The following is a 12,485-nucleotide window of genomic DNA, read 5'->3' as shown; positions in this document are numbered from 1 at the left end:
AAGAATCAAGGACATTAGCTTTGCCTCTTTAAAGATACTAGTGTCAAGCTGATAAACAAGGTGATAAGGAACAAATGATTTGTATTTGATAAGAACAGATTATGTCAAACCAATCTCTTTCTTGTCAGGTTAACTGCTTTTGTAGGTTTGGGAATGGAAAGGGAAGGAAACAGCTCTGTGTTGACATTCATAAGGCTTTTAGAACTTTCTTCAGAGAAAATATTGAAATTTGGTATAGACAAAATTATTACGGGTGCAACAAGCACTTCAGCGAGCACTGGAAACTGTTGCCCAGAGAAGCTGTGGAACCTCCATCCTTGGAGATACTAAAAATGCATCCAGACATGGTCCTATGAAACCAGCCCTAGGTGAACCTTCTTGAGCAGGGAGGTTGGACCAGGTGACCTCTGGAGGTTCCTTCCAATCCAAACTGCTATGTGATTCTGTGGTGCTCTGAACAATTTTGAAAACTTTTATGCAAAGAGTGGCCAGGAATTAGTAGTTCACTGTCTAACTCAAATTTGTAAGGATCCTACTGTGATCTGTCCTAGATCCAAAACTGTCTGATATTTTTATTTAAAATTTTAATAGTAATAAAAATAAGAACACTTACAAATTTTGAGGATGATTCCAGTCTACAACTATAGCAAGCACTACGTTCGGAAGGGTTAGAATTCAAAACAAGGTAGATGAACTGAAGGAATGGGTTGAAGTAAATTTAAAAAAAAAATCAAATTCGATAAAGAAACATGCTAAGTATAAATGGGAAAGGAGAAATAACATGCACAAATACAAATACAGTAAAAAAGGATATGGTGTTTACATAAAACATAAATATTCTAAAGAAAAAGGTAATGCAAAAACTCAAACCTTCTGACTTGCAGTAAATCAACAAAAAGAAAAAGAATTACAGAAAAGTATTCTAGGAATAACTTCAGCCAAAGACTGTTCTCTTAAGTTGGGCAAGATATTATCTGTGTAAATTTTAGCTGAACCGTGCTTTGAAATGGGTCCCAGGGAACAGGCCCTGTCCTGATTTAACTGTGTGGCCTCTGGTTCTAATTTGTGGAACTGCATTCTGACAAGCAAGCACGTATTCCAATTCTTGAAAAAAAGAAAAAAAAATTCTTTTCTAAAAGCAAAGATATTCCACACTGTTCTCCCATAATTGATTGTCAAAATAAGCCTACCTATATGATCAACTCTTTTATTAGGCAATATTCTCTTACTGTCCAAAAAATTGCTTTTGTCATCTGCCTTATTGATGTTCTGAATGAATCTATTCTGTTGGCAAAGAATAACACTCTAGCTTCCATCTGAAACATTTCCATTGTTCAAGACATTTTTGAGATTCTTTGCAAAATGTAGCAAACATTTCATAGCTAGCATGAATGCATAGCATAGTGGTTATGGCACACAGTCATGTTTTATTTCTGTTTTTCTTACTGAATTTATTTTCTTCATGCGTTTTGTGCAATGAGCATTCTTTAGACAATCTCTTAGCAATCTTTCACTTTAATATTTGATTTTTCTAATGTTTTTAACTATCTGATCCGTGAAGCACAAAGTATAGATATGTAATATATTTGATTATGTACTATATAAAACTGTATAGCTGTTGTATGCTTCATGCATTGCAGCAACAAATTAATTTCCTCTTTAAAGATCTAATGAGATCTAATGATTAAACTAGTCTCTAAAAATCACTTATAATTGTAAATGTTTGCAAAATATGCATTTTAATAATCAATGAAGCATCTAATATAGCTTAGAACAATAGGCTGATGAATGTTTCATGAAATGTAAATATTGACAGAGTTAAGTTCTTGAAGCTGGCTGTCCATATTTTTCAATTATTCAGTGATGTACAAAATTTTTTGTGCTGTTTACTTTGAATTGTTTGCTATGTTCCTTTGAAAAGAGAATGATTAAATTATAAGATAGAATTATCTGCTCATCTAATTCCCATAGCTATATGAAGTGAAGTGGAAGGAGTATTTTTCAAGGGAGCTACTGAGCATGCTCTTCTTGAGAAATATTGTGTTATATAGAGTGAAAGAGAAAAGACATGGTTTTCACCCAGACTTTAATCTTATATTTACTGAGCCAACTGCTATGAATAGTATTAAATCAATTCTTTCCAATCATAAACCCAAAATTTAACACTGTGGTGCCAGAATTTCTTATATATCGTTTAATATTGTCTTTTTGTAGTCAGGACTCTCAGTAGCACTCATTATTAAGCTTGTCTTATGTTATCTCCTATTAAGGAAGAAAAAAAACCCCAACCTTTGTCCAAAGAAGCAAATAAAAATTATTTCTTTACAGCTATGTTTATGGTTGCTAAAACTTACATATTGAATATTATCCCCTGAGAATGAAGCTCTGTTGCCTAAGCTGACTTTTTTATTCATACAACACCACTATTTCAATCAGTAATGTGGATATTGATAGGGTTCCTACAGCTTTTGTTCTCCTTGCAAAAATCTGAAGCAACATAATCAATGTAATCTAGAGTTATATTTTCAAAAAGAAACTGATGAGTTTACCTGTTATATGTGACTCAGAATCCCAAAGCTGTTGATGTGTGCAGGCAGGGATGGAAGGGTGCCCTACGAGGGAGGAATTTTAAGGGCGCTACTGTGGACATCTACTCTGACATACCACAAAACAGGAAGTATAGTTTGTCTGTAAAAAAAAAAAAAAAAAAAGAAAACCAACTAATGTGCATCAAAGTTAAGATTTCATACATAATTAATGTTTATTTAGGGCACATACAGTGCAGAATATTATATGCATAAAAGAGTTCTTTGCCACTATATTAAGAAATTTAAGCCAGGTCAAGGGAATCTAAAAGTGCACAGTGTCAGCTAACATGACACATTTACATGAAAAGCATGCAGTGAAGTCTAGGAGAAACTTATTCATCTAGAATTTAAGTATGGCATGAAAACTACATCATAAGCTTTCAAATCTGAATTCTAACTGAGATATAAGAATAGCTGGAGGCTACAGGGAATATTTCTCTGTGCAAGCCAGAGTCATTATTTATGATATTTTTGTTTGTAGTCCTGCTTCCAACTCTCTTATCTATGATTTTAAAATCTTTACTTACAAAATACTTTTTTTTTTCCTTATTCTTGAACTGCTTCTACTTCATTCCTAGGATTGTGTGGTACTCCTGGATAAATAAAACAGGGTAAAAGCAGTAAACTGAGACTTTAGCTTCCACAGAAACAGTTATATAGGCAGTTTAGAGGTCCAGCACCTTCAGGATGTATTTAGAGGCCTAAGGAGCTAATAAATGTGCAACACACTCTGCTACAGAGAATTTTGTGCTGTCAGCAGTTGGCTTTGAGGAAGGAACTTCTTTGGCAAAAAGTAGACTGGAGTCATGCTAGAAATTCCGGTCAGCTGTGAGGAAGCACATAAAATCTTTAAAGACCTCCAGAGAACTAATCTTGTTTAAGGCTCTCACAGCATCTATGAGAGATGACATCACCCATATGAAATCATGCTTACAGCATTCTTTTCAACCTAGCACTGAAATACTGAAATTAATGTGAAGATTAATGTGAAAATACTCAGGTTAATGCAAGGGCTGCCAGAGTTCTGAGGTGGATACATCTAGATTTTATCTCAAAAGCCAACAAGTAATTTTAAACTCAGATGTTCAGTGTAATTCAAACAGACGCAAAGCAGGTATTTTTTTCAAAAGAAAATAGATCAAAATAATTGCCTGCAAACAAATGTTGAAGCATTTATAAGTGGTTCACTCCCTGCACACATATACTTCCTGTCACTTTGTGCGCAGTTTTTTTAACAAGTCAGTGTTTTTTGGGGTTGCAAAAATCTCTACATAGTCTCCTCTGTTATCTCTGAGGCTTGGCTATGTGTTTGTTCCCTGCTGTTTTCAGCCAGCTTCTAGATTTACTTTCTTACTGCAGGCTTCATGCTGGATGTGTCCTTCATATCTTCAGTTGCCTTTTTATCCACCACAACTGTCATTCTCAAGGTTTTCCTGTGGCCATGCTCAGCTTCTCGCGGAAGAAGGAACAATCTCCCTATCCACTGAACAATGTCCCCATCTGTCTAACTCAATCATTCTTGTTTCCATGTGCATGACACACTGGAACAGATGTAAGCATCAGGATGTTAATTATGGGTGTGCTGCAGGCTGACCTTTGTGAAGCTAAGCCATAGGGTGCCTAGTGCCAAACACAAATGGTTCCAGCCAGCTCCAGTGGACCCACCACTGGGCACAGCTGAGCCCATCAGCCAAGTTGGTGGCACCTCTGTGATAACATATTTAAGAAAGTGCAAAGTGCTGCATAGGTGAGTGAAGAAAAATAAAGTGTGAATAACAATCCTATAAATGCCAAGATCAGAGAAGAAGGAGGTGCTCCAAGCAGATACTCCACTGTAGATACTCCACTGCAGCCTATGAAAGAAACCACAGTGAAGCGACTATCCACACTGCAATCCATGGTGAGCCCCATGACAGAGCAGGTGGTTATTCCCTGGAGGAACCTGCAGCTTGTTCAGGCCCACGCAGGAGCATGTTCCTGCTGAAGGACTGCAGCCTGTGAGAAGGACTGATGCTAAAGCAGCGGAAAAGTGTGAGGAGGAAGGAGCCACAGAGAGTAGCTGTTATGGACTGACCACAGTCCCCATCTCCCATCCCTGCCATGCCACTTGGTGAGGGGTGAGGAGATGGAGAAGCTGGGAATGAAAGAGTGACCGTGAGCCTGGAAAGAAGGGATGACAGTGTTTCAGTTTTTTGTCTTTGTTTCTCACCATCCTTTTTTATCTTTAATTGACAGTAAATTAAATTAAATGTTCTCAGATTGAGTCTTTTTTGACTGTGATGGTAATTGGTAAGTGATCTCTCTGTCTTTATCTCAGTCCATGAGATAATTCATCTTATTCTCTATCTTCCCCTGTACTGTTGAGTGGAGGGTGGTGGTGAGTGAGCAGCTGGGTAGGGGACTGGCAGCTAGCCAAGTTCAACCCACAATACATAGTAACAGAAAATAAACTCCTTTCATCCCAATAGAGTCTTTATTTTGTTTCCTAGCGTGTGTCTATTATAGCTCATTATATGATTAAGTTCCACAATTGTTTGCTGTCACTATAAGCATAATGGATAATGCTCAGTTAGTGAGCCTCCATTTGATAATTTGGGGTTTCTTTTCCTTTTTCAGTGTATAGCTCCAGGTTTATTTACCAAACACTACTCAATCTCTGCTGTAAGACATAATTGCTAGTGACTCCTTATGTCAGATAAAAGTTATATTTAAAATAAAATACTTAATTTAATATTTAATAAAGTAAAAGTTATAAGCTTACAGTAACTATGCGAGCTGTGTTCCTTGTTTTGGATTCATAGGATAGTATCTGTAGGAGTTAACAAGTAGTTTCTGAGTTCACCAATTGCAGTTTTTCAATGCTGCTTTTTGCTAAGTCAAATAACTGTTACTATCACAAAGGAAAGTTGTGTTATCCTACAGCATCAGAAGGTGAGTAGATGAAATGGAATAATCAGATATGACTTATATATTAGCAAAATACTTTGAGGCTTAATATCTTCCCACAGTTTTATGTGTTTGGTGCATTTGTTGGCTCTTTTATTTATTTATTTATTTATTTTCATTGTTTGATAAAATATACATTACAGCTCTAATCTTTTTCTAGTTCATTTGGGCTTCTCTGTTCTGTGACTCTGAAAATCAAAAACCTGTGCTCCAAGTCAGTGAGAACAGCTAGAGAAAGTGCTTTATAGCTTACCTCAGTTCTTAGACAATGCTAACAAGTATCTTCTTGGGGCTTTTTCTTCTTCCTGTCTTACTTATTTTGTGTTTTGTTTGGTATTTTTTCAGTTTACTATCTTAAAAATAAATAAATAAACAAATAAAATCTGTGTGTTTCAGGTCTTACTCTGGAATCAGATTCCTGCCTCGACCCAGGGATTCCTGTGAATGGTCATCGCCATGGTAACAATTTCAATATCCGCTCTACAGTAACTTTTAGCTGTGATCCAGGATATACACTGAGTGATGAAGAACCACTCGTATGTGAAAGAAACCATCAGTGGAATCATGCGTTACCCAGCTGTGATGGTAAGTGCCAAGTTCTTCAGATGGCAGCTTTAAACTCCAAGAAAATCAACATCCTATTTTCAAGAACTAATCAAACTTATCATTGCTACTACCCCCCTTCAATTACACCAAGATCCATACATTTTAAAAAATATTTTACTGTTAATAAAAGCTATACTTTACATCTCTGTATCAACTTTCTGTCACGTACTGCAATGTGCAGTGAAATTTATATGTATTCAGTAACAGAAAAATCAGAATTCTCACAGGGTGCCACTGTTCAACTGTGAATGAAAATGGTGCCATACATCTAATATTTTCAAAGCAAAGCAAATACATTTAACTTACTGTTTAAAATTAAAATGCTAAATACCTGAATGATAGCTCAAAATTTAGAATACTCACTACCAAAACAGATCATTAAAAGCCTATGTAATTAATTTTACTGACATAGTTTTGTTTTGAAATTTGGTTTGTTCATTAATTGATTTGGAGCATGTGCTTTCATGAAACATTTTTTTAAATGCTAAACTGTAGTAACCAATATTTCCGTGCTCTTTTTTTATAATTATTTTTTTCTAAGTTATTTTTCTATGAAACACAGAATCAACTAGTGTTTTTTTGTGGAATGCTTGTGTAGTTGCCACAAAATTTCTCTGATAGAAACTGCAGAATATAATGCACAAATGTAGCTAAGTATTTCAATAGGGATAGAACCCAGCTTCTCTGAAAATTTTCCATAAGCTCCTTTCATTAAACTTTCTGCTAAAACTTCCTATGTATCCCTTCTGACTGCTAAATTATTTCCTTTAAAAGCACGTTAGTCTTGATCAGGCTTCTTTCTTGTTGAGATATAGCTGTGTTCTAAGGCAATTGTGAAAGATCCACATGTGAAGGGAGAAGACCCAAGCCTATACCAATAAAGACTCTTGTTTTTGTGAATTACTTACATTAGTGAATTTGCAATTCCTTTTTCAGGTCCAAGGTTTTAATTGACTACAGTGGAATGCCAAAGGGCAAACTTAGATTCAGCAAAATATTTTAGTTTCTAACTCTGTTTTAAACTGTTTTGTTAAATCTGAGTAGTTATTCTCATTCAGGCTTCTAATTCTCACTGCAGCCTTCTGACCTCATGTACAAAACATATAAGCTACCAAACGATTATTATATAATTAAAAGCTCTTTATTACTACAAAGCAAACTAATCTACCATTCAAACTCATTCACCTTGTAAGCATTACAACTTGTTCCTCCTTTGCAAGGACAGAAGCAAACAATTGATTTCAATTGCCTTTTTTGATCAAATTTTAGACTATATTTCTGGCACAGCTGGTGAACTTTGGAGTGTTACAGATCTTCCTATAAGCTCTAATTTTAAAATGAGCAAGGCATTTTTAGTATTCTCATGTTGGTTTTATGGATTCCTTCTCCTTGTTTGCCTTCCTGCGGTGTGTTGAATAAAACTATTGTAGTAATCTTAACTTTGCATAGTATTGTATTCTTTTTCAATGTACTTTGTACTAAAAATTATGAATGCATTTTTGAGTTAAAAGACCAATATTCATCTATTTTGTTTGTATATGAATGTTGAACTACAGAAATATGTAATTGATTTTCACTCCTTGAAAGAGTCCTTATTTCCCAGGTCCATCACCCACTTTAGCATAAGTGTGTTAATAGAAAATTTCAAGCCTTTCTAGAGTAGGGTCTTTGGGCTAGTAACACACAAGGGTTACATTCAGTTTCTTCTCTTTTTTCCTCAGATATTGAACTACATTGAATTAACTAGTCTAAAAAGACAAAATAAAACTCATGTTCTTTTAGGTAATCATTTTGATAGCATATTTGCATTTTGAGGCTCAAAGAGTTGTGACCCAAATTTTTTGATTGTGACAGTTTTGACTGAGTTTGAAATGAACATTTTGTAGTATCCTGCAGACTATTGCTCTTCTCAAAGTTGCAGCTTCAGAAATTAAATCAGCAAAATAAGCCCCTAGGGGAAAAGCATGTTGCTTTGTTTCATGCCAACAAAGAAGAAAAATAACTGTGTACAGAGACACATTGCCTAAGTTCCCTCAAAGTAATGTGTCATGCTCAAAAAACTATAATCTCAAGGTGGAGTGTGAAAATAATTTTCCAGGGAGAGCTTAATAAACACAATCATTTACCTATCACAGAATCACAGAATGGTTTGGAAGGGACCTCTAAAGATCATCTAGTCCAATCCCCCTGCCAGAGCAGGAACACTTAGATGAGGCTACACAGGAAAGTGTCCAGGTGGGTTTTGAATGTATCCAGAGTAGGAGATTCGACAGCCTCCATGGGCAGCCTGTATTTTAAATTGTAAACTTAAAGCTATGTAAATTATTTGCAGATTTTTAATATCTGCTTTAAGGAATGTTGCGCAGGTAAATATTTTCCTTCCTCCTGTGGTATTTACAGACTAAGAAGGATTTTGAACAAATGTATACTACTGTTCATTTACAACATTATAAGCTTGATATCTGTAATTATTTTACTTATTATTAAGTAGTGTTATCAATCATATGTTTACTGTGGTTTTATCCATGTATATTCTCATTCATGCTTATATGCTGAAATACATTTATGCAAGGAAATCCATTTCCTTTCCTGCTACTTATTTATAAATATATATAACATATAAATTCAAAAAGCATTAAAAACTTAAACAAACACTTTAGCTATAATGCCAGTATGTTTGTATGTATATGTATTCTATACATACATTTACACAGAAGTAGTGTAAGTTTATTGAACATTTTGTCATATATATTTGTGATATAGTTTATGGTAAAGTATACCCCTCTATGTAAGGGAGAAAACTAAAAGCATCTTAATGCTTTGTTGTTTTATTGTTAAATATTTAGACTATTAAAATTTTAAAAATACCAAATAAAAAGCTGGACAGCAACAGATGAGTGAAAAGCACATCCATGCTGTGTTTATAAGATCAGTGAGTAATTCAACATGCAAATCTTAAACTTTAATTAATTTGCCATGCAAATTTGAGCAGCCTAGTTTAGCAAATGCTAGTAGGCATTAAAAGTTTTCTAGCATAGTTTTTGTTTCTTTCAAAATACTCAGTTCCAAATAAATTACTTACGATGGGACAATATGAATCTTTGAAAGAGAGGAAAAGATGTGGGGTTTTTGTTGGTGTTATTTGTTTGGTTGGGGTTTTTTGGTTTTGTTTTCTTTCCCACTGAGCATTACAGGAGAAATAAAATAGGGACAAACTTTTTTGTTATTTAAAAAAAAAATAAATAATGACAGTTTGTTGGAAAGTGAAAAATGGAATTAAATATGTAACTTTCTAAATAAGTAGTGCAAGAAATTTTGCTGCAAGATATTTGATTTTTGAGTTAGTTCACAAAAAAAAAAAATCTTAAATACTAGCAGGAGAGGCTGTTGATGAAAAATAAACTCCTTTTCAAGGACTAATTTAATAATGAACAATCTGTTGTCAAATGTGAATGTCATGTCTTTAGATGAATTAACTTCTTATTTTAATACTGGACTCTGTTTTTAATTTTAAGGGTAGTTCAAAAAATGAATGAGATTTTTATTTTTAATAAAAAACAGGACTTTTATATGACTTCTGTTTGTTTCCCCTCTCCACCTTTTTTTTTCTCTTGTCAAGCTTTATGTGGTGGGTATATTCAAGGGAAGAGTGGAACTGTCCTTTCTCCAGGTTTTCCTGATTTTTATCCAAACTCTTTAAATTGCACTTGGACTATTGAAGTGTCACATGGCAAGGGTAAGAATCTAATATGAATTACATGTCTATATCTCCTGTCTATGTATAAAAAAAAAACAAACACAAAACCACAATAAAACGCCTTTTATAAATTGTGTTAAAGTAGTTAAACCAGTACTTTCTGCCATTCTGCCACTCTTTTGAGGAGGAAGTGTACTTTCCCAAAGTAAGTATCTTCAAATGTGGTGTTAGGAGTTTATGTTTTGTGGGGTGTTTTTTTTTTTTGTTTTTTGTTTGTTTGTTTGTTTGGTTTTTTTTGTTTGTTTGTTTTTTGTTTTTTTGTTTTTTTTCAAAAGAAACATTCTTTTAGTACTTACCAGAGGAAATGCATTTTAGTCTCTCTTAGAAAAATGGGCAGAAAGTAGGAGAGCTAAAATATATAAAAATAGTTGTTACCAGTTAAATACCACTAATTTTTTCAGTGAAATCTCTTGGGACCTTGTTGATAGCTCTTCTCCATTGCTAAGTATGAAGAAGATGATTTGATCTGTGTATTAATAACCTTAGATATTAGACTTAAATAATTATCATAAAAAATTATATCTTTATGTTATATATACAGTGGGGTAATATCTGGATGTGCAGTTAAGCTTTGCAGGTTGTCCATTAGGGAAATGGAAAAAGAACTAAGGAAAAAAGCCTAGGAAGAACTAATGGTGTGTTACATACCACTGACTCAAAACATTCCTCAATCTCTTTTCTATGACAATACCATGATTGTTACTGTCATAATCTGAGAAGTATATTGGAAGTTTCTACTGTTTAAAACATGGATTAGATTTTTGTTTAAAACTCATGGTATTTAAAATGTAAAATATATTACTTTCTAAGAAGCTTGCTGTTCCCCACAGTAAATCATTGTATTTGTAAACCTAACCATTAGTCAAGATTTAATTTAATTAATTGCTGGACTGGAAGTTGGCAAAAACAAAACACAACACAACACAACAGTCATGACTTGAGTAAAGAACTGGTCCCCAAAAACATGAATCTGCACACAAGGAAGACTGTAGATAAAAAATTGTATCTGCTTTGTACTTGTGTATGGGCACTTCTCTGCACTGTAGAGTAAAAAAGAGAACTGTGCTGGAAGAAATGCAAAAATAAAAAATTAATACAAAATTTTAGGCAATTACTAAAGCATGTCTCTTACTTTAATAAGGAGATCACGGTAGAGATTATAAATAAAAGAGACATACTTGAACTTGAATGAAATCTATCCAATACAAATTTAGATTTTCAGATTGCTGTATACAAATAACAACAAATCCAATCAGTTCTCTTCTGGAAGCTGTTGATTTACAGTGACCTAAACAAACATCCACACTGTACGTATTTATTGGTTGAGACCATGTGCTTTCTGCAAATTTTGTTCTCTGGATGTGGAATTTTGATTTCATGTGTGACTTTTTCTAAAAATCTTTCCAGATAAAATAAGATTTACTTTCTCTGTAACCTGTGTGTAAAGGAAGATAAAATCATCTGATTAAATGCTTTTCTTTCCCTCCTTTTAATATTTTTAAAGGTGTACAGCTGTTTTTTCATACCTTTCACCTTGAGAGCTCTCATGACTATTTACTCATCACTGAAGATGGCAGCTTCACAGAACCAGTAGCCAGGTTAACTGGCTCAGTCTTACCCCCTACAATTAAAGCTGGCCTCTTCGGAAATTTTACTGCACAGCTTCGATTTATATCTGATTTTTCAATTTCTTATGAAGGCTTCAACATAACATTTTCAGGTAAGAAATTCCATTCTTCTAAATATCCAGAAACTATTTCCAGGTAATACTTGTACTTGTAGGTAGCAGAAACTTTATTAAATACCAGGAAAAAAACAACCAAACCAAACCAAACCAAACAAACAAACAAAAAACCCAAACTCAATAGAAATCATATTGTCTCTATAGTAGAAAACTGACTCAGGTTTATAAAGGTGGCTAACAGATTGAGAAGGATGTTGGTGAGGTGACTGGTTTAAGGACAAGTTGTCCCGGTTCTTAAAGAGCCATCAACAGTGTGAAAAAGAAATTTGGAGGAAAATTAACAGGAAAAAATTAGAAAGAGACTTCTTCAGAAGAAAGAAATTGAGTATTGATTTACTACAGGGAGTAGAGAAACTGTAAAAAAGCAGTAATGTGCTAATTCAGAGTCACAGAGGACTCTAAATTGAAGATTGATTTTGGAATAGAAAATGTATATGTAAAAAGAAAATAAAAGATTTAATAGCTGTTGATACAGTAAGAAGTTATGATAATTTTTCTAAGACCTCCTTAAAACAATTGAAAAAATTTAGTTACTGCTTTTATTTACAGTCTTCCAAAACTAGATGACACACAACATACACTTCTCCATTATTTTATTTTCCAATCTCTATTACTGGAATGTAGAATATTTACAGATACACATATGAATGAATCAACTGCTAGTTGAGATGCTCATGCACATGGATATTCTGTGCAAGAAGTACAAAAGGAACTTACGTACCCAACTTTCTTACATTTTTTCAAGACCTGAAAAACAGTTAATACATTTTATTGAGATACAGCAATGTTTACAGATGAACATACTATTAATGAATAATGTATTTCATTTAATTTGCTTATTTTA

The 12,485-nt window shown here is 33.9% G+C and overlaps 1 protein-coding gene across 1 annotated transcript in view; it reads left to right on the top strand.

The window, feature by feature from the left end:
• The window catches only part of CSMD1 (CUB and Sushi multiple domains 1), a gene marked incomplete at its 5' end in the record, with an annotated part of 1,071,510 nt that overhangs the window by 814,568 nt on the left and 244,457 nt on the right, over positions 1–12,485 (top strand). The window contains 3 exons of the mRNA XM_080341955.1: positions 5,931–6,119; positions 9,760–9,876; positions 11,402–11,617. Of these exons, the coding sequence (XP_080198081.1) occupies positions 5,931–6,119; positions 9,760–9,876; positions 11,402–11,617 (522 nt within the window). The remainder of the gene's footprint in view (positions 1–5,930; positions 6,120–9,759; positions 9,877–11,401; positions 11,618–12,485) is intronic.

The sequence above is a fragment of the Nesoenas mayeri genome (genome assembly GCF_963082525.1).
Source record: "Nesoenas mayeri genome assembly, chromosome: 3".
In the NCBI taxonomy this organism is placed as follows: Eukaryota; Metazoa; Chordata; class Aves; order Columbiformes; family Columbidae; genus Nesoenas; species Nesoenas mayeri.
Note: the sequence above shows the minus strand (reverse complement) of the source record. Positions and strands in the feature narration are given on the sequence as shown.